General features: G+C 50.6%; 7 protein-coding genes across 7 annotated transcripts; 4 read left to right on the top strand and 3 right to left on the bottom strand.

Annotated features, from left to right (window-relative positions):
* Positions 1-289: 289 nt before the first annotated feature.
* Positions 290-3304, bottom strand: BDV14DRAFT_180812 (Acetamidase regulatory protein). The gene is made up of 3 exons (XM_073769964.1): positions 3107-3304; positions 1834-3031; positions 290-1766 (listed from the first exon to the last, which is right to left on the bottom strand). Exons 1-3 carry the CDS (start codon positions 3171-3173, stop codon positions 638-640), a joined length of 2394 nt encoding a protein of 797 aa, XP_073624317.1. The 5' UTR covers positions 3174-3304; the 3' UTR covers positions 290-637.
* A 172-nt stretch (positions 3305-3476) lies between these two features.
* BDV14DRAFT_180810 (TBC domain-containing protein) lies at positions 3477-5310 on the bottom strand. The gene is made up of 3 exons (XM_073769963.1): positions 4763-5310; positions 4583-4711; positions 3477-4529 (listed from the first exon to the last, which is right to left on the bottom strand). Exons 1-3 carry the CDS (start codon positions 5004-5006, stop codon positions 3649-3651), a joined length of 1254 nt encoding a protein of 417 aa, XP_073624316.1. The 5' UTR covers positions 5007-5310; the 3' UTR covers positions 3477-3648.
* A 160-nt stretch (positions 5311-5470) lies between these two features.
* On the top strand, positions 5471-10230 carry thtA. Its single transcript, XM_073769962.1, has 5 exons — positions 5471-6698; positions 6751-6865; positions 6921-8478; positions 8538-8710; positions 8768-10230. The coding sequence occupies exons 1-5, from the start codon at positions 6196-6198 to the stop codon at positions 10163-10165; spliced, it is 3747 nt and encodes a 1248-aa protein (XP_073624315.1). The 5' UTR covers positions 5471-6195; the 3' UTR covers positions 10166-10230.
* Positions 10231-10400: 170 nt separating this feature from the next.
* On the top strand, positions 10401-14550 carry BDV14DRAFT_180804 (putative mitochondrial translation initiation factor IF-2). The gene is made up of 4 exons (XM_073769961.1): positions 10401-10607; positions 10687-11204; positions 11260-13763; positions 13814-14550. The coding sequence occupies exons 2-4, from the start codon at positions 10746-10748 to the stop codon at positions 14055-14057; spliced, it is 3207 nt and encodes a 1068-aa protein (XP_073624314.1). The 5' UTR covers positions 10401-10607; positions 10687-10745; the 3' UTR covers positions 14058-14550.
* A 300-nt stretch (positions 14551-14850) lies between these two features.
* BDV14DRAFT_203916 (uncharacterized protein) lies at positions 14851-15726 on the bottom strand (the record flags this gene model as incomplete). Its single annotated transcript, XM_073774400.1, has 3 exons — positions 14851-15411; positions 15465-15563; positions 15676-15726. 3 exons carry the CDS (start codon positions 15724-15726, stop codon positions 14851-14853), a joined length of 711 nt encoding a protein of 236 aa, XP_073624313.1.
* Positions 15727-17301: 1575 nt separating this feature from the next.
* Positions 17302-19009, top strand: BDV14DRAFT_211188 (cytochrome P450; the record flags this gene model as incomplete). The annotated part of the gene is made up of 4 exons (XM_073776041.1): positions 17302-17442; positions 17476-17613; positions 17683-18045; positions 18131-19009. 4 exons carry the CDS (start codon positions 17302-17304, stop codon positions 19007-19009), a joined length of 1521 nt encoding a protein of 506 aa, XP_073624312.1.
* Positions 19010-19633: 624 nt separating this feature from the next.
* BDV14DRAFT_192368 (amino acid permease-domain-containing protein) lies at positions 19634-21346 on the top strand (the record flags this gene model as incomplete). The annotated part of the gene is made up of 7 exons (XM_073771628.1): positions 19634-19882; positions 19953-20069; positions 20103-20175; positions 20231-20567; positions 20660-20841; positions 20935-21171; positions 21240-21346. The coding sequence occupies 7 exons, from the start codon at positions 19634-19636 to the stop codon at positions 21344-21346; spliced, it is 1302 nt and encodes a 433-aa protein (XP_073624311.1).
* Between the last annotated feature and the right edge of the window lie 68 nt (positions 21347-21414).

The following is a 21414-nucleotide window of genomic DNA, read 5'->3' as shown; positions in this document are numbered from 1 at the left end:
TGACAGGCAGAAAAAGAGTCGTTCTAAACGCCAGATAAGTTCTACAGAAGGTCTTTCATTTCAGGAAGCCAGGGACCTAATTTCGTCCAGAAATGAGGAGATAGAAGCAAGAGGGGGGGGTACCAGCGAAGGTGCTCCTCAAACTTTAGGTGTACCTAAACGTGCTCCACCAAGATGTTCAGAATGTAATATTCAGGGACATAAAAGAACCAGCTGTCCTACTCGTTTTGGTTTTTAGTTCCTCTAATTTAAATCACTTTTGGTTGTTGTACAGTACTTTAAAGTTGAGCAAGCATGGATTTTTTTTGGAGTTCTGCGAACCGACCGGGAACTACGAACCGACCGGGATTTACGTTATTTCAATAAGTTTAGTCATTGGGGTGTCCTCGGTTAGATCGTTTCTTTACTATTGAATCATTTGAGACACACGAATGATGGCAAAGTAGTCATATCACATGAAGAAGTCATCATCAGGTGGAGATACATATAGCATGTAAGATCCATCAAACCAGGACGCCGAGAATAATAACTGGACAAACCATGAAGGTTCACGGACAGAAATGATTAAACGCTTAATAACCACAAAGATTATGTACAGAAAGAGAAAGAAAAGATACCTCTTTTCAAGAGTCCCGGCCTACCCATGCATCCATCCTCCGTCCTGCAAGAGGTCTGACATTGGCGTCTCTTGCCAGTAGATCTGCCGCCATTCATCTTCAAGCTCTGTGATTCCCTCCATAGCGGAAGGGAGGACGGGACCTTCTAGATCTGAGAAGGAGAAGAGTTGGCGCCAGTCGAGCGATTCGCGAGGATTATCGACCGTATCCATGGGTGTGAGGTTATTGATGTTGGACGGAATCCAGGTGTCGAATGGTTGTGTGACGGCAGGGTTTGCATGGTGAGGACTGAGTGTTGTTTGGGTTTGTGGCTGGGTCGTTGAATCGGGAGTTGGAACGTCGTAAGACACCTGGCCATTGGGAAGGGCACTGTTTGAGGATGTGGAGGTGTTATTGAGGTTTGTTTGGGGTATATTGGAGGCAGGCTTTTGATGCGAGGCAGCGGAGGTGTTGGCGTTGGCATTCTGGTTGCTGAACCGCCGCGGACCGTTGCTGGTCGTGGTATGAAGATCTTCTTGAAGTCGCCTGGATTCCTCAAAGAGCCGCAGTATGGTACTTGCATGTGACCAGAACTGCGCTAGCTCGCGGAGTGAATATGAAGCCGAGTCGAAACGGCGAAGGGCGTTAATGGCGAGAACTGGATTTGAAAACCGAAGCTCGACCCGCACTTGAATCAAGGCCGTGAAGAGAGTATGCACAGCGGAGTACCAAAGGTATTTGAGGCGATCGTGCAAACGAAGCTCCTCAAAGATTGAAGCGATAACACCAGCAGCGGCACTGCAGATTTCCGCATCGTGTGGCCCATAGTCGTCGGAGTAAGCCGAGGCTCTTGGGTGAGGTCGATGGAGCAAGATCAGGAAATTATTGTAGGTGAGATGAAGCATAGCAGACCAGGGATCCATGTCCGATGCTCGCAGCCGTAGTTTATCTGGAAGCCTTAGGGACCAGTTTGCCAATGCTTCATCAGCTTCCGGCAAAGCAGCTTTACGACGCTCAGCACTGGTCCTAAGCCCGAATCGCTCCCGGACAATGTATGAAATCATCGTACATAGCTCCGAGAAATATATGACAAAGTCGGATTGTACACGAGGTCCGCAGCCTTCGAAGTCGGAGTGTGTTAGCGGGGACACATCAGAGTCCTCAAGGTTGCTGCAACAGGAGGAAATCAGCGCATTGTCCAAAAGGATAGTTAGATGAGCAAGAACATCGAGCTTACATGGCCTGTGGGCGTCCATAGGAAAGAGACACCATCACATCGAACTGCACTAGGATGTACCAGAGCCGCCTCCACATTCGGCGATCTCGCGGCACGAACCTACTACACACAGGGTTGCGATGCATTCCCAATCCAGTCGCGATCCTAGCTGCTATCCCAATCCAATAGTGTGCATTGGCGGACACGTCGTCATCAGCTACGTCCGAGTGCCATGTCAGGAGAAGCGCGGCCTGGACCAAAATATCTCTATTACGTTCCAGTCTGTTGTCAAACAAGCATTTCGCGCGGCGAAAGAACACGTCCTTGAGAGAGTCACGTTCGGCCTTGGGACGAGTAACGTGCGCTCCGACAAGTAGTATGGTCTGGAGGAGGAGAATGGGAGGAGCATCGGCGGAATCTCGGTTGCGATACTGAGTCATGAACAAATCCTCTTCAACAATGGGATATCCTGGATTGACATGGGTAAAGTATGCTTGCACGAGCTCATCCGCAATAGCAGGCTCGGGTAATGTGAGAGCATCCATGAGAATTTGATCGTGGCCTGTTCGTAGCTGCCGCCGAGGTATTTCATTGCCCGCAAAATGATATACATCATCTCCCGTGTCCCGTTGTTGTCGAATCAGGAATGACATATTTGAAAGCTCGTGTCCGACATAGATGGCGCGCACTCCTCTCTGAATTTCCCGGCTATCTGTGGCCTCCTCATCAATCAGATTCACCAATCTTTTCTCAATGTCCGCACGCGATTCTCCATCAACCTGGTCAGACGCCGCGGAGCGGTTGTAGGTCGAGGAACTCGAGGTAGGCGTCGCGTTCTGGTATCTGGTGCCATTTCCGGATATGCTGTTGTTCCCAGTCTTGGGGTCGTATGTACTAGGGCTTCGGGCACTTGTGGCGCGACTCGCAATGTTTGTAGTTGTGAGGCCCGGTTGAACAGCGCGGAAGGCGGTCGTGAAAGCACTAGGCGGTTCTGTTGACGGAGAGGAAGGCGATATCGACTTGGGAGCTTGTTCATTTTTAGGAGGCCGACAACGGATCGGAACCGGATCTAGTATAGAGCGCACCTCCAGGCGTTTCTTTTTCTCATGAATGCGACAGTCGAGCTGCCCCGCGGAGCGACAATTGGAGCATGGTATCCCCACCAGACGAGCGTCGCAACGCACTTTGCGACGATGGCAGTGGACACAGGCTGCTGAGCCTGAGGAGCGGATAAAGTTAGAGAATGAACATTTGAGACAAACAATCTTTAGCCGGTGATTTCATCGGTGCTTACCTGACTTGCGCTTGGTTACACCATTACCGGAGGGTGTGGAAGAGGTAGGCTGCGCTGTGGAGGACATTGCCGAGCATTGACGAAGCGATCAGGGCCGGCTGACTCGCGACTTCATAATTTGTAGGCACGACAGCTATTCTGAGGACCGGCGCATGTGGGAGGAGTTCAGGACATGGTTTCGAATAAACTGTCGGCCTGAATTGGAGTGTGGAGGAAGATGGAGGAGTGGGCGGGAAAGTCAGCGATAAGAACAAGCGGGGGCCCGGTCAATCTGTCACGTGGGATGTGTAGGGCGGATTCCAGACCCATTTTTGGACTCTATACTATGCAAAATGAGGTAAATTTAATTATAAATCATGCAAAAGTACTCGTAGCTTGTAGTGTTTGACTGGTTCGTTTTTAGCATCAAGTGATGCTTGTCGGTAGGAGCCAGTCTATGACTCCCGATAAGACAATCTAGAAAATCATACGAGAAGTGCTTTTAGATTAGATAGTACCAAGTACATTCGAATTTATGCAAGTTTTGCATAAGCTGGCAGTGATCACAGACGACCCTGGAACGCCAGCCTAAATCGATCAAAATAGGATATGAGAGTATTATCCAACCCTCTTTTGCGTATCCAGAAAGACACAGCTCCAATGAAAACGGTGACAGCAACGGAGCCGATAGTTCGTCTGTGACTCCACAAAAAGCTGATAAACTGTTCTCTTCGTTCCTCGCTGCGAAGCTGCTTTGTTTGTTTATTGAAAAGCTCCACTGCTAGATTTGTAGTTTGCCTGCTGAAAATATCTCGGCTCGTTTTCAAGACGCTGCACCACGGAATCTTCTTCCAGACTCTAGATTGCAGGGATTCAGGCGGATGATCATGGAAGAGCTGAATTGCCTGAGAGATGAGACCTTCTAGGTCAAGTGGCTGAGGCAGTTTTGAGAGAGTAAAATGTAACATTTCCGGCTCATCCTCCGGAATATCGAGTAGCTCTTTCCTGCGTGAGAGAACAATGGCTACAAAGAGATATATCGAAACAACGGGCTCCCAAGCTAGCAAGAAGTCGAAGAGCCGCGCGATGTCACTGTACTCTTGGATATCGTGCGCATACAACGTGAGAGTTGCTGAGAGGGCGAAGAATGGATGAATGCCTAAAAGACGTTGGTAAAGGGCTGCATCAACCCTTTGAATAATTGCTGGAATAATTTGTAGGTGTTTGACTGCTGGTGAAAGTGAAGGCAGCATATAGTCCCTGATACGGAGCAGGGACAGGCGGGTAACAGCTGGCGCGGTTTGAGTTTCACCAAGGACTAATAGCAGGACTTGGACAATGTCATGATAGCCTTGGAAATAGCATAACATAGGATAGTTTCGCAAAACTTGTTTAATGACGCGCGACAACTCATTTTTCTTCGACGATAATTCGTCCTCGGGGCCTAGATTGACAACTCAGCATGGTACGATGGAATTTAGGACGAGAATCACAAACATTCGGGATAATACACAAATGCACGATGTACATCTAATTGGACCTGTTCTTCATCGCGGTGCGGTGGTAGGTCTCCTTCAGGCGAGAGCTCACTTTGGGTGCTCTTGTCGTACTGGAGCAAGATGGGCCCTGAAAACATGTTATTGATATGCAACTGGCAGTTATCGAGGGACAACATACAAGCTGATCGCCGGAGTTCATCATGAAGAAAGCCGCCTTCCGATGTGGCGTGCGAAACTAGGGCATCTATATCGTGCAGATCGCATGCCTTTCGAATAGCTTCGGCCTTCTGGGAGGAAGAGATCAAGTCTTCGTTTGAAGCTCCAGCAGATTTTGTGCTTGTAGCTTCCAAACTCTTTTCAGAGTCCTGACGAAATCCTGGGGAGGTGTTCTCCGGCCGTTGGTTCTCGGACGCAAGGGCCATTTCTGAGATCTGATACAAATCGAATAGATCTGCTTAGCTCCCAAGCTCAAAGAAATGGCATGGAATCATTTGAAGGCCAAGCAGCGAAGGAAAAGACAGATCCTTGGCTGGCGAAGAATGATGGACACTATCCTGTCCGTCGCATTGAGGAGGGCTGTTCTAACTACCCTGGCGCAATTTTCATCGGGAAGCCTGCTCCCAGCCTGCGAAACAATAACGAAGAAAGTTCTAAGATACCAGATACAGGTCGTAGATGAGCGAAAATGCCTTGAAATGTGATTCGGAAGAACAAGTTGGAAAGCAAGAAGAAAGAGGTTGTGTAGGAGACTGAGACGGCTGCTGCCTGAGGCTACAAGACATCGCGCAATCTGATTCGCCGACGTTGCTTTTTCCCGGCCGGGATTAGTCATCAATATTGACGGGCATCAATGAGCTTCGGCGGTGTTCATGTCCTACAGCCCACCAACCCCTCCACCCTGCTCGGAGTCCTATACATCTTTAAATTCATTCAAACCCTGGAAGTGCTTACTGCCGTTATCACTGTTACTGGCCGTGGAAGCACAAAAGTGCTACGCTAGACGGTAGTTTGAAATTCGGTAGCTCTACCCACCCTTACTATGCCTGCTGGTAATCATGCTTAGTGGGCATTTCCAGAATATTGATCAGGCCCGAAAGATTTACGCTCCTCACATTGACAGGCTCGATTGATTTGGTTGGGAAGAGAGCTTGTCTGACGAGCCCCCCAATCCAAGTCAAGCCCACCTGACATCCCACCGGACGGCCTTTATGGGATTGCTTTTTATTTAACACTGTTAATCCGGCATCTTCAATCTCGAAATACATCAATTATGAGACCTGCTCATTTGTCAGACCAAGCGCGATGAGAGCCAAGCTGTGACCTGACATATCACGTTCTGATCTCGAGCACCCGCCGTTCGTTGACTGCCCTATCAGAACTTTTCAATTCGCTGTACTTTTAATCGACTTCTGATCAGGTTCTCATATTGATATAGGAAATGAAGGGAGGAGCCTCCCTCTCTGAGGCTAAACTGACCTGATTTCTTATCTTCGTCATCATTTCTTTGCATCAATACAGACGGTTCTCAATTGAGTTGCTCCGAGTGAAGCTGCCACAGCACAACCAGGTCTGCAGAGATTATATCCGTCTTCGCATAGTGTTCCTCCAAACATGGCGTCTGAGAATGAGATGGAAATTGACACTGATCCCTCTACCAGTAGGCCAAAACTGGGTCTGCTTACGCATACACTTGTGTCGAGCCCGATTGTTCAATGGATCTTACCGGCTCGTCTGAGAAGTCAAATTCGCAATGATGTTGTCTATGTCGGTGAGCGCAGCCTCCAGATCAAGGAGGTGATTGCGGGAACACATCTGGAGGATGTGACATTCAAGTCGGATTTCGACGCCTATATCATGGCGGCCAAGGTAATCAGCATAAGCAAAGAATTTCCCTGGGAGGCCGAGATGAGGATCGAGTCTGGTACTGCAGATGTCGCTTCCGAGGAGCGAAAGAATCCGCCTCCTCACATCATGGTGCTGAGCCTAGCTTCGAAGGAGCTGGTGTTTCTCTATTATTCAAACAATGCTGGTCGATTCATTCACTATCACCGCCCGTTGCCCAGCGATGTCAGCACCTTTGAGCGATTTGGTCGGAATATTGCCGTCGACCCAAGGTAAATCTCACGATTCTTGACAGCCTGAGAATAGCACGGTAACTCGTTACAGTTCTAGGGCAGTTGCGGTCAGCGCTTCCTGTGACTACTTTGGAGTTTTTGTTTTGAAGGCGCCCTCTGTGGTGCAATCTCAGATGTCGGAAGACGGACTAGAACCTGTCGCTGAGGTGCGAGCATAACGTCTTCGGGGTTTTTATTTGTTGACTGATTTTCGTCTGATAGGAACGCTTCTTCCGACTCGATGGTGATATTCTATTCATGGATTTCCTTTATCCTGAGCCTGGGGATGAAGATAAGATCATACTTCTTCTCTTGGTCTCCCACCATCATTCGACACATGCCATATGCTACGAATGGAATGCACATGAATCGTTGAGACAATGCCATCCACGTGTGACAAAAATGTCGTTGCCACTTGAGGATAGATTGCCCACCATGATGATTCCGTTGACGAAGGCCTCATCTTTCATGCTGGTCAACATGACATCAATGACTATCTACAGAAACAAGCTCTACTCTCCTAGACAACCAATGCAGTACCCCCTGCCTGTCTCAGGCGGCGAGCAGCAGAGATCGCCTCTTTGGACACGCTGGGCGAGACCACTACGCAATGTGCCATATAATCAAGAGCACGACGACATATACCTTTGTCGTGAAGACGGAAGGGTAGATTACGTTGGGATCGACATCGATGGAAATGTTCAAAGTCAGGTCCAGCTTGGATACCTCTACTGCGATGTTGATGCTGCCTTTGATATTCTGACCATGGGTTATCAAGGCGGTGATCTTCTCTTTGCCGCTGGTAATACTGGGGACGGCAAATTATTTGTGCAGAATGCCCGTGACGAACCTCGACTTGTTCAAAAGTTCACGAATTGGTCACCTGTTACCGATTCAGTCGTTGTGAAGCCGCCCCCGAGCGCGACGGCTGAAATAGATGATATTGTTGGTGACCGACTATTTGTCTGCACTGCATCTTCGTTCGGTCAGGGCGCCGTGGTCGAATTACGGCATGGTGTCGAAGCGCAAGCTGGAATAGTGGTGCCTTTAGAAGAACTATCAGGTGCCAGGGATATATGGATTCTACCGGACAGCATCGATGGAGGCGTTTTTACACTGACATCTGATCCCATGTCTTCAACACTCCTCTACTTCTCAATTAGCGAAGAAGTATCTGCGGTCGATGAGATGGATTGTGGATTGGACTTGAACTCGCAAACCCTAGCGGCTGGGTATATGGAACCTGGTACTTTGATCCAAGTAACCGACAAGGCGATACTCGTGGGTGCAACGGATGCGTCACGGCCCCGATCTCGATCTGATTTGAGCCCTGGCCAAAATGTAGCGGCGGCTGCCGTCCACGGCGCAACAGCCCTTATCATCACTGCTATCCGAACTGATCAACAAATGGACCTCCATGCGCAAAAGATCACAACTGGAATAAACATTCAACTATCTGACCTCGTCCCGCCATTGAGGATTGATTACGAGCCGGTCTGTATGACCGTCGAGAAGCTCGACATTGGCACTCTTGTCTTCGTCGGCAGTGGCGATGGCAGAGTGTACATCTATCGGATAGATGACAACATCAGACCTCTTGTCGATATACCTGTCGCTGTTGAGAATAATGACGACATATCCAAAGCTATCGACGGTCTGGCCCTGATTACACACGCTGATCGCCCGCTTCGAAGAGTAGTCCTTCTGTGTGGGTTGAGGAGCGGCTTCTTGATAATGTTTAATATTTCGATCGATGTCAATAACACCGGCTCCCCGCTAGGTATGTCTGCGTTTCACTCATATCTAGATATAGGGTTTGACTCATCAATTTGACTTTAGGCATGCGGCAAGCTGCAATCAAGCATTTGGGTTATACATCGGTTAGGGTGCAGGGTGGCGGAAATATCGGGTTATTGACTTGCGGAAATGGCTTTTGGCAGGCAACTTGCTTTCGGAGTGATGAGGCATCTGACTGTGCTATCCAGAGGATATGGGTGACAGACCAGAACAATGTGAGTCTCGTAATGCATTGCATTGACCTTTTAGCCAGCAAAATCTAACGCTTATAGCCTGCCTATCACCCGAGGGTCATACATAGCTTCGCTCTGCTCGAGCCCGAGGATTCAGCTGTTAAATGCCTTTTCGGAAATCTATTCTGCGTCGCGGATGGACAGCTGATGAATTGCAACCTGAGCCAGACTGTCAAGACTATCCCTCGGAAGCTCAACCTGCCCGGTAGTGCACACAAGCTCGCCTACTCGCAATATTTGAAGAGCCTAGTGGTCGCTTACAGTCAAACCGCATTCGACACTGAATCGGATCCAGTCAAACGTTATACCAGACCATACATTGATTTCCTAGATCCAGATTCACAGGAGCTTCCGGACAACCAGGGCAAACCCTGGAGACCCCAAGGTGCAGCTGGCGAGAAGATTAGCTGCATCTTGGAATGGACCCCTAGGAAGGGCGACGAAGAATATCACTTCATTGTCATTGGAACTGCGCGTCGCAACCAGCAGGATCGCGGCCGCGTTATCTTCCTCCAGACTTCTCGCGGCTCGTCCACTGGATCTCAGGTTGAGTGTTCTGTCAAGTACATTCACAAATTTGAGGCCCCAGTCTATTCCATCGTCCCGTATGGCATCTTCACCTTGATGGTGTCCACAGGCCACGAAATCGTTGCCTTGGAACCCAAATTCGCACAGCCACGGAAGACGCGCTCTGCACGTTTTTCGGTCCTGTCTCCAGCTATATCGATGTCTTCTCATGAGCCATATGTCTACATATCAACGGCTAGAGAGTCTCTTCTGGTACTCAAGGCAACAGAAGATAAGCTGGCGCTCCATGCATACGATCGTCAAAAGCACGACGGTCTATCTCATATGCACATTGGAGGGCAACACAAACTCACATTGGCCTCTAGCAGAGGAGGACGAGTAAGCCTCTTCACAGAGAACGGAGTGACAGAAACAGACAAAATGCTGCCCGTTGCGCTATGCGAGGCACATCTCCCTTCATCCGTGATGAAACTCACCTCGAGCTCCGAACCGTCTCCTCTCTCGCCTCGCTCCAATGCATTCTACGGCACCGCTATCAACGGCACGGTCTACCGCTTCTTGACGCTAGAGGAGAACGAGTGGCGGCTTCTACGCCTGCTACAGGACCTCTGTATCAGGGATCCCATAATATGCCCATTCACACCTAAGCGAAAGCGCCAGCGCCATCCAGTGGGACAGGAGCCTCTTGAATTACAGCCTTCGCACATGCATATTGACGGCGATATCCTGCATCGACTCGTGGCGCGCGATACTGACTATTTGACGGGGATGCTGAGAGAAGGTCAAAATGAGTCAACAGATGTTTTCAAACTATTTGCCGAGTTGACGAGAGATGTCCTCGGGGAGTCATCCAATCCAGCTGAAGCTACTATGAGGTGGTTGAAGAGAATCTTCCATGTTGATCTGTGAATGTTCAATGGCGTCTTGTATATATAAAGTTTTGTTTAATCGCAGTGTTCTTAAGCCTCAAAAATACGATAATTTGCACGTTCCTAGACAATCTCATGTCGAAGGTATAAATCATAAGAGTAAAAAAGCCCGGTTGTGGTTGTGCAGAGTAGACTATGACAGCATACCGCAGGCGTGAGTGCCTTGTGCGGCTTAACAAATCGGAATGTCCTCGAAACTCCCCACCAAATCCAAAATTCTCTCTCTTCCCTCTCTCCCACCCGACATTCTTATCGGACCCCACCTCATCCAAGGGGAATTCAGAAGACAAGGGACTTTTTAACTGATCCCTCGTCCATTTACTCGACTTCAACTTCACTGTTGAGGGTTCACTGGCACTTGCTTCTTCTGCCAGTTGTTTTGCCACGACTCCGCCCGATCGCTGGCCGAGGAACTTGATATTGTTCGTACCCGCACAATACGCCACCAAAAATTCTACTGCGCGAAAGAGCTCTTATTGACCTTTAATTCTTGTCTTCTAGATCAAGTCCTTCCACAATACTCGAAGACCGCCAATTTCAACGAAGAATACCCGTTCAATATGGCGCCAAAGAAGAAGGGAGGCAGAAAGCAGGAGGAGGACTGGGAAGCAGAGCTTGGAGAGAGCATCCCTCCTGCGGGCGGTGACAGCCCAGCTGAGGATGCTCCTGCTGATGATGGCGCCGATGCGGGCGAGGGTGCCGCTGCTAGCGGTGGTCTGCTTGCTGCTTTGAGGAAGAACAAGAACAAGAAGGCTAAGAAGGGCAAGCCGATGAATGACTTTGTCGAGGGCGAGGACCCTGATGCCGACGCGAACGGTGACGCCGACTTCGCTAGCAAGCAGCCTGAGGAGGGCACATTCGATGAGGATGATGTTTTTGCGGGGAAGAAGACCAAGCCTATCAAGGAGGTTCCTACGCCGGTGGAGCCTGAGACTGAAGACTCGGGCCGTCGCGTGAAGACAAAGAAGGAGAAGGAACGGGAGAAGAAGGAGAGGGAGAAGCAGCGAAAGAAGGAGCAGGTATGCTTTCCTTGTTCCCTTTCCTATCCCCAGTCACTGATATCTTGTCATTTAGGCTGCGAAGAAGAAGCCCGCCGAACCCAAGCAAGCCCAACAACCGAAGAACGAACCGAAGAAGGAGGAGCCCGCCGCTGCTCCCGCCGCTGCCGCTCCCGAGCCTGCTACCGGTGGCAAGAAGAAGAAGGTCCCAGCTCACTTGGCTGCTATTCAGAAACAGCAGGAAGCTCTCAGACAAGAGCGTGAGGCTGAAGAACGTCGCTTAGCGGAGGAGAAGGCTGCTCGTGATGCGCAAGCCGCCCTTGACGAAGAAGAGGCCAAAAAGAAGGAAGAAGCTCGCCAGCGGAAGAAGGAGAAGGAGAAGGAGAAGAAGGAGCAGCTGAGAAAGGAAGGGAAGCTCCTTACCAAGGCCCAGAAGGAAGCCAAGGAACGCAATGAACGCCGTATGCAGCAAATGCTTGCTGCAGGTGTTGGTACCGTTGCTGGTCTAGAAGAGGGCGGTGAGAAGAAGAGGCCCGTATACGAAAACAGGAACAGGAAGAAGGGTCCTAAGAAGCAGGAGGAAGATCTAGAAGCTGCCGCTGCCCGGGCCAAGGCTCAGCGTGAGGCCGAGGATGAGCGACGAAGAAAGGAAGAGGAGGAGAAGAAGGCTAAGGAGGAAGCTGAAGCCGCTGCTGCTGCTAAGGCCGCTGGCGAGGAGAGCGAACTTGATGACTGGGAGAAGGCTGCCGAGGCCGATGATGTTAAGGACTCTTGGGATGCCTCCAGTGATGAGGAGGAAGAGAAGCCTGGCGCCACAAACGGCGAACAGAAGACGCTACCAGAGCGACCGGCAGCCAAGTCCGCTCAAAAAGACGATGAAGATGAGGAGTCTTCAGATGAGGACTCTGATGACGACTCTGACTCCGAGGAAGAGCAGAGCGCGGCCCAAAAAGCCATCGCTCAAAGAAAGGCCGAGGCTGCCGAGCGCAGGAAGAAGCAACACGAAGAAGCTTTAGCAGCTCGTTCCAAGGACAACCTGCGTTCTCCTATTTGCTGTATTCTTGGTCACGTCGATACTGGTAAGACCAAGCTGTTGGATAAGATCCGACAGACAAACGTGCAGGAAGGCGAAGCTGGTGGTATCACCCAGCAAATCGGTGCCACATACTTCCCTGTGGATGCTCTGCGCCAAAAGACTGCTGTCGTCAACAAGGACGGCGCCTTCGAATTCAAGATTCCTGGTCTGCTTGTTATTGACACGCCTGGTCACGAGTCCTTCTCCAACCTGCGATCAAGAGGTTCGTCTCTTTGTAACATTGCCATTCTTGTTGTCGATATCATGCACGGTCTCGAGCCCCAGACTCTGGAGTCTATGAGACTTCTCCGTGACCGCCGTACTCCCTTCATCGTCGCTCTGAACAAGATTGATCGTCTTTACGGCTGGAAGATGATTGCCAACAACGGATTCCAGGAGTCTTTGGCCCTGCAGAGCAAGGGTGTTCAGAACGAATTCCGTACTCGTCTCGAGCGCACCAAGCTGCTCTTCGCCGAGCAAGGTTTCAACTCCGAGCTCTTCTACGAGAACAAGTCCATGGCCCGCAACGTTTCTCTTGTTCCCACCTCCGCTCACACTGGTGAAGGTGTTCCCGACATGCTGAAGCTGTTGACAAGCTTGACCCAGGAGCGTATGACCAACTCTTTGATGTACCTGTCTGAGGTTGAGTGTACTGTTCTTGAAGTGAAGATTATTGAAGGTCTCGGTACCACCATTGACGTTGTTCTCTCCAACGGTATCCTCCGGGAAGGTGACCGAGTAGTGTTGTGTGGTTTGAACGGACCTATAGCAACCAATATTCGTGCGCTGCTCACACCTGCTCCTTTGAAGGAACTCCGCTTGAAGTCACAGTACGTCCACAACAAGGAGGTCAAGGCCGCTCTTGGTGTCAAGATTGCCGCCAACGACCTGGAACACGCCATTGCTGGTTCCCGTCTTATGGTTGTCGGACCTGATGACGATGAGGAGGACATTGAGGAAGAAGTCATGTCTGATCTTGAGAACCTGCTCAGCAAGGTCTCCAAGGACCAGCGTGGTGTCAGTGTCCAGGCCTCCACTCTTGGTTCCCTGGAAGCTCTGCTCGAGTTCTTGCGTGTCTCCAAGATTCCTGTTGCCAACATCTCCATTGGTCCTGTCTACAAGCGCGATGTCATGATGTGCGGTACCATGCTGGAGAAGGCCAAGGAGTACGCTGTCATGCTTTGCTTCGATGTCAAGGTTGACAAGGAAGCGCAAGCCTACGCTGACGATGTCGGTGTCAAGGTTTTCACTGCCGACATTATCTACCATTTGTTCGATGACTTCACCAAGCACATGGCCGAGCTCACGGAGCGCAAGAAGGAAGAGGCTAAGCTCCTTGCCGTCTTCCCCTGTGTCCTCAAGACTGTCGCTGTCTTCAACAAGAAGGACCCCATCGTCATCGGCATTGATGTCATTGAAGGCAGTCTCCGCCTGCACACCCCTATCTCCGCCATCAAGACGAACGCCACAACAGGCGCCAAGGAGATCGTCAAGCTCGGAAGAGTGTAAGTACCAACCCTTTTCATCACCACGCGCAACGCTAACATCCATCCAGTGTCGGTATCGAACGTGACCACAAGCCCGTCAACGTCGTCAAGCGCGGTCAGCCCTCCGTCGCCGTCAAGATCGAAGGCGCCAACCAGCCCATGTACGGCCGTCAACTCGAAGAGTCGGACACCCTGTACTCTGAGATCTCGCGTGCCAGTATCGACACCCTCAAGGAATTCTACCGCTCCGACGTCTCCATGGAGGAATGGGCTCTCATCAAGAAGCTCAAGCCCGTTTTCGACATTCCTTGAACGGCTTATACCTGCACTTTATACGGGGTGCCGTTGCATGGCAAGTCGAGTCCGTCCAAACACCGAGTGAATTATTCAGGTGTCATGCCGTGCAAATGGCCTCGTCGGTCTATGGCACTTGGATGATAAGGCCGTGGGCATCTGAGGAGGTAGGATGGACAGTCAGGCCGTTATGACACGATGAAAGGAATGTACATGACTTAGGATGAGGATTATAAAATAGGCTGTATGTAGCTGATACCTAGTTTTTACGAATGCATTCAACAAAATAGTTTGGATATTCTTCGCATGCTGTATTAGATCCCTCAATATTCTGTACCATTAGCCCGACAACGATGCCGAACTGACCGACTCTACAATACCCAGCTCCTACAATATGCATGTTTTATATAACGTAACCATTATTATGGTGGAGTGTTGGAAGACTCATATAGTGAAATTCACCAGGTATAATCATTGCTATCTACAATAGCTCTGGCAAATATATGAAAAGGATGTCTCCGTTACACTTTTGCACTTATCAAGCAACCAACATCTTCTCAACTTGTCTTGTGCATGAACAGATATTTGATTTCTTACTATTTGTAATTTAATCTCTTCGCGCCATAGTCCATTATGCAATCGCCCAGCCAATGGCATATTCTTCGTGGTAATACTAGTGATATATTGACAAATCACAAGTTAATCCGTGATAGTAAAAGTTGGAGACTACTTTGCATAGCTCTTGTTGGAGGCTCTGTCATTCATGATTCATTTTTCTGAAGCCCGTGAGCAGAGGAAATAGACCCTTAGACTACATCTTCTCGACTGCCGGCACAACAACATCTCTCACCCAGTCCGAGAGGGTGTTAAACTGCACACCCAAGCCGACAGTCAACGGATCCGGCAGGGGAATATCCGTCAGAACCCCGAATTCATTCTCATACCCGTAAAGCTCATCCAAGTCCGGAATCCCCGTCGACGCCGGCGTCTTCAGTCGAACCTGCCTCCCCGTCTGCTTCTGAATCCCCGCCACTACATCCGCCATGCAATGGTGATCAAACGCCGCCCAGACAGTTTTCCCCTGCAGATTGGAGTTGGAGTTGGAGTTGGACCCCCTCCCTTCTTCCCCATTCCCATCCCACCAGCACGCCAAAACCGCCGCTACAACAGGCCCCAGGTCCCTCTCCACCCAGATCATCCCCTGTCTGGCCCCCGACGTAAGCAGCGGCTGCGTCAGCTCCAGCGCGCCGCTCCCATCCTCACTCTTCGCCAGCGCCCCGTGCACCATCCCATTCCCGTACGTGACGACCCAGTTGTCGAGGTAGAAACCGACATTGAGATTCACGTGCGGCACCCTGCGGTAGCGCAGGTACTGCGCGATCGCGCTCTTGTTATCTAGGTGAGGTCGGCTTCGATGATTGTTACGTTTGGTAGGGCGGCGAGGGTCTTTGCGGAGGTGCTGGAGGCGTTGCGGGTTATGGCGCGGATGGTGTATTTGTTTAGGGTGGAAAGATGGCGGGTGACCTGGGTAGAAACGGCGGGTTAGTATATTTTTTATGTATTTTGTCATATTCCTTCTGTTTCAATTCTTTTCTGTAGCGCTTGATGGAGAGGACCATAGAAATTTTATTCTCACCGATCCGCCCTGAAGGCCAGTTGCCCCAAACACTGTTATGATTCTGGTCATTGTCCACAATGAACAGATGGTAGGTACTGGTTGTTTGTTGAAGGAGTCTTTCCAAAGCTACAGTAGGTAGGTATATGCGCTCTGTGGTGTATTTGTCAGTCCTCAAGCCAGATCAGATTGATCTCAAAGCCTACCTTGCCCTAGTTGTTATAATCCAGGGTCCCGTATCCACCTGCTAGAGGTGTTTCTCCATGTACACATTCTGTGGATAAATATATCATTGGTCTCTCCACCAACCACCCAACCATTTGCTGTCTTGACCCTGGGAGCTGCAAAGATACATCGTGTCGAGGTGGGCTTCATTACAAATGCTTCATTACAAATGTAAAAACTAACAGTCGAATTAATTTACTGGACTACAGAGGATAAGCCATAGATCTGATCCGATCCTATATTCTCGCTCTTTCTCGCTGAACCCTACGTCTCACCCAGCGCCCAGCCATCATTTCTGTAACATTTTCTTACCTTGAAAAACAAAACGAATGGCAACACCACCAACCCGAGTAATCGTCGTCGGCGCCGGCACTGTGCTGTGACACTAATCGAAAAGTACCACAACTCCAGCGCCTACGGCGACATCATCGACTTCTACGCCAACGCAGGCCGCATAATCGCCTCCTGGGACGACGGCAAGGTCGCCGACAAGCTGCTCGCAATCTGCATCACAGAGGCCAAGCACATGCAGATGCTCAAGGCCACTGGCGAGCTCCTGCACCTGGACCCCTGGTACCACGACGAGTCGCACCGCCGACTACAGTTTGCGGGCCAGCGCAGGAAAATTTGGGATGTGCTGCAGCGGTACGCGGCGCGGCTGGGGGTGGTGATGTGCTTTGGGGCCGGCGTGGAGGAGTACTTTGAGGATGAGAATGGGGCGGGTGTTGTGCTTGACACTGGGGAGCGCATTGAGGCGGCCTGTGTTGTTGCGGCAAATGGGCCCTAGAGTAATGCGCAGCAGATGGTGCTGCGGCTTGACGACGATGCACAGACGAATAGTGGCTTTGCGATCGTTCGGTCTTATTTTCCTATCACGGAGGAGTTCGTGTAGCTTTAGCTTTTCCTGTTCTGCTCTGATTACAAGATCTGAGGAATAGAACAATGCTACTATACTTTGAAGAAATTGGACATATATTCGTTTCTTGGATTATAAATAGTGGTAGATAAATCAGGGTGAAGATATAAACCCTTTTCACAAATGCATACAATTGCTAGAGCGAGTCTTCCTTGTCTACACAAGATGCCTGTGCCATGACCTGTAGGTTAAGGTCTCAACCCCGTTGCCCATGAATTTTTCGAGTTACCCCAAATGAACAGGAATTTATAATCAATCAACGTCTCCAGTGTTTAGCCAGACCAAACTTGACGGCAAAACTTGTGATAAGCCCGGATGAACGCACGACTGGTCCACGGACCGCAGCCTATGCAAACGGGACCATTACAAACACAGAGTTGATGCTGGAGGAGGCGATGCCTTCTTGTCACTATATGGAGATTCTGCAGTCTTTCTCTTCTTAAGCCGGGATCTTTTCTCCAGCTTCTCTATTCCACGTATCGTAACACCTCCAAATTCCAAACACCATGGGAATCCTTTCCACCCTCTCCTCAGCTGCAAGCTCCCTCGCACTATGGCACATTGCGCTGTTCTTCGTCGTGACTCGCCTGCTATGGAACCGGTACGGCACCGGCCTGTCGCATGTGCCCAGTCCCTTTTTGCAGTCCGTTACCCAGCTGGTCAGAGTGTTTCACATCTAGACACAACGCGGCCAGGAGTTCGACATGGAGTTGCATCGCAAGTACGGCAAGGTTGTCCGTGTTGGGCCGCGGTTGGTCTCGGTGACGGATCCAAACGAGATTAACACCATTTACGGCGTCACGAGAAATTTCTACAAGGTAAGAGGGTGGAGGTATGTGGTTGAATATACCAAGTAACAGCTAGCTGATACATTGCGCAAACAACAGTCGTCCTTTTATGACCCCTCGACTCCGTACGACGACGAGGGCATTGTCCCGGATCCCTTCGTCCTCAAGGACAAACAGATGCACGCCCGGATGAAGCGGAATCCCGCCAACGCGTACTCGATGAGCTCTCTTGTCCAGCTGGAGCCGTACATCGATGAGGTGTCGAGCAGGGCGTTCCAGGTCCTCGACCGAGAGACCGAAACAACCGGGAAAGCTGGTATCGACTTTGGTCACCTTTTGCATCGGTACGCCATGGACACTGTGCTGATGCTTACCTTTGGGCAAACAATGGACTTTCTCGAGAAAGGCGATGAGAATAATATTCTCGCTGCTTTTGACGTTATAATGCCGTATATGTCTACCGTGAGTCAAGCCAGCCAGCCAGCCAGCCAGCCAGACCTGTCTTTACCGGAAGAAAAAAGAGAAGCTAATGCGAAAAGCTTCATAGATTGGCCAAATATCATGGCTGCACAAGTTCCTAGCAGGAAACGCTCTCGGGGCGAAGCTGATATTGGGAAGAATGCGATTCGAAGAGGGCCTAATGGACATTGCCACGACACAAGTGCAAAAATTCAAGCAGGAGCTCGACACACGCCCCGCGAATGCCCCCTGTACATTCGTGCAGCGTCTCCTGCTCAATCAAAAGGCCAATACAGAGTCCCTCACACACAGAGAGATAGTCACCCACGCCCTGGGAAACATCACCGCCGGAAGCGACACCACCTCGACCACCATGCGCACAATCATCTACCACACCCTCAAAAACCCAGACTCCTACCGAAAACTATGCGAAGAAGTACGCTCCCACTGTACCGCGTGTCCCGTTCCCTTCACGACAGCCAAGAACCTCCCCTATCTTAACGCCGTCATCAAGGAGGCCCTGCGCATCCACTTCGCAATGGCAATTATGCTCGGGAGGACGGCGCCGCGCGATGGCGCCACAATCGGCGGGTTCTACATGCCACCGGGGACAGAGGTCGGAATCAACGCGTGGCTTCTCCACCGCGATCCCGATATCTTTCCCGACCCAGAGGCCTGGAAGCCTGAGAGGTGGCTTACCGAGGACGCGGAGCACCTGTCGCGGATGAACAAGGCGTTTTTTGCGTTTGGTGCTGGGCAGCATGTTTGTAGTGGGAGGCATATTAGCACGATGGAGATCTCCAAGCTTATTCCGTCTTTGTTGCTTAGGTATGAGTTGGCATTGGCGGATCCTGGACGCGAGTGGACGTATAGGTCTACCATGTTGGCTATTCAGAAGGATTTGTTTGTTGTTGTTAAGAAGCGGGAAGGTGTGAGGAACGGATTGGTCCCATGCTGTAAGCACTGAATAACTGATAGAAGAAGACGTGAGCATATCGGGTTTACATGTACTCAATTTTCGGCCAGGCAATGGCCCGTGTAGACTTTTCTCCAACATATCCATGATCTACACTAAACTGAGCAGTAGGCGATTGGAGAAAGGTTACCTGCTAAGCTTGCGAGACTCACAAGCTAATAATCCGGAACCTGCCCAGTTTGGCGGGGTAAGTCTTGTCGGATTCTGGCATCGAATGTGGACTTAAATCCGGCGTGTTTGAGTCCCGCATCTTTCAATCTCTGATGTCCGGACTAGGGCTATCTACTAGCAGATCAGGGAGTCATGCAGTTCTCCATAAGATCCAGTCACCCGCTCGACAGAGTGTACCTTTGCGTTAACCTGTGGCCTCTTTGACGTGTAGTCAATTTTTCAGGATGTCGACTAAGAAATGGAATCATGGTAGGTAACGTACCTTTTCTTCATCGGCGGCTATCACAGGCATGCTAGCACAGCACAGCTAACGTATCCAATCCAATGTTCCGTCCAGGCCCCGAAGAGACTCCTCCTGCCACGGCAGAATACCTACTGGAGGCAGCAGGTGAAGTATCCAACGCAGTCTACATAGATGCATCACATACGCACTTCAAGAACGACATGGGGTGGATGTCCATTCTAGCCGCTTCCTTCGACTGCATGGCTACATGGAATACCTTCCCCTCCACGCTGTTGATATCGTTCGTCTACGGCGGTCCGGCCGCGACGGCCTGGGGTATTGTTGTTGTGGGGCTGATCTATATTCCAATTGCAATCACGCTGTGTGAATTGGTTTCTGCATATCCTAGCGTGGGGGGGGGGGGGCTGTACCATTGGGCTGGGATTCTGGCACCGGCTAAGTATCGGCGCGTTATTATGAGTGCTCTGCTCTGTTTACATCTTCCAATGCAGCCTGTCGATGATGGGAAAATCCTTCTAGAGCTATGCCTGTGGCAGTCTGAGCTGGTTCTCGTGGGTTGCCCTAACTGCGTCCGGGGCCGGCGCACTCGGCAACTTCGCACAGGCTTTGATTGCCTGGTATGATGCGGCTTATGTGGTTAGTAAGTATCATGTATTTCTTTTCTTCCAGTGCAGTAATTTCTTCAGCTTTCTCGTCAATGCGTACGCACGATCTGCTCTTTCGAAAATCTACAAAGCCCGCTGTGAGAGACCCAATGCCCGAGAATTTTACTTCTTCGCTAATGCTCTTGATTCTAGTTGTCTTCAGCCTGTTCGCCTGTACGACGATTTTCATTACGATTCTGGTAGGCCAAAAGGAGAAACAAACCTCCAGCTTTGTCTGGACTACCCTGGCCAACAACACCGGATGGCCCGACGGAGTCGCATTCCTGATAACCCTGAGCGGGCCAACAGTCATGTACTGCCCGATAGACGGAATCGTGCATCTCGTCGAGGACACAAAAGGGCCTCGTGTCACCGTCCCCCGCGCGATCCTGATGGCGCTGGCGCTCTCCTTTGTGTCGGCAACGGCCTTTGGCATCGCGACGACCTACTGCATCTCCGACTTCCAGACGGCCCTAGACTCGCGAACGGGGTTCCCCGCATTCGAAATCTGGCGCCAGGGATGAATTCCGATGCATGGGCCGTTGCGTTTCTTGCGTTCCTGCTCGTCATGGTCCCTGCCAGCACTCTTACCACAACGCAGATCGTGTCGCGCATGACGTGGAGTTTTGCAAACGATCACGCCCTCCCCTTCTCGCACTATCTAAGCGGCGTTTCCGAGAAGCGCAAGGTGCCCCTGCGAGCACTGTGCTTCAATGCGGTGCTGATCTTTGCCATTGGCTGTTTATACCTGATTTCGTCCACAGGTTGGTTGTCCCATACCCGAAATTTACCCTTGTCCTAGATCGTTAGGTACTCATGGAAACATGTGACTAACCTGGGTTGGTGAAATTGAAAAGCATTCATTGCCATCCTCAACATATCCGTTGTCTTCCAGCAAATCACTCTCGCCTTCCCCTCAGCACTACTACTCTACCAGCGGCGCAACCCCCAGTACCTCCCCCGAGACGCTCCATTCCGCGTGCCGAACACCCTAGGCTGGTTCTGCAACATTGTCGCCGTGGTATATGCAGTCATTGCGCTTGTTTTCTTCCAGTTCCCTTGGTCGGACACCGTGCAGTTCTCCACTACAATGAGTGCGTCCCCCGTCCCCGATTTTGCTGGGGAATGCTGTTGCTGTGCTGATGCGTGGGCTTTTGACTAGATTTCACTGTCATCGTCTTTGGGTCCTTTTTGGTTGCTAGCACGAACAGTTGGTTTGTCTTTGCGAGGAAGCGATACACGCCCCCGGCTTTGGTTTTTGCAGACTAGGTAGAGCAATTCCAGGGAGGAAAGAAAAGAGAATGAGATTGAAATTGAGGAAGAGGAAGAGGAAGAGG

This window comes from Aspergillus stella-maris (assembly GCF_047715825.1).
Source record: "Aspergillus stella-maris strain CBS 113639 unplaced genomic scaffold BDV14scaffold_66, whole genome shotgun sequence".
In the NCBI taxonomy this organism is placed as follows: domain Eukaryota; kingdom Fungi; phylum Ascomycota; class Eurotiomycetes; order Eurotiales; family Aspergillaceae; genus Aspergillus; species Aspergillus stella-maris.
The sequence above is the reverse complement of the archived record's forward strand: the minus strand, read 5'-3'. Positions and strand labels throughout refer to the sequence as shown.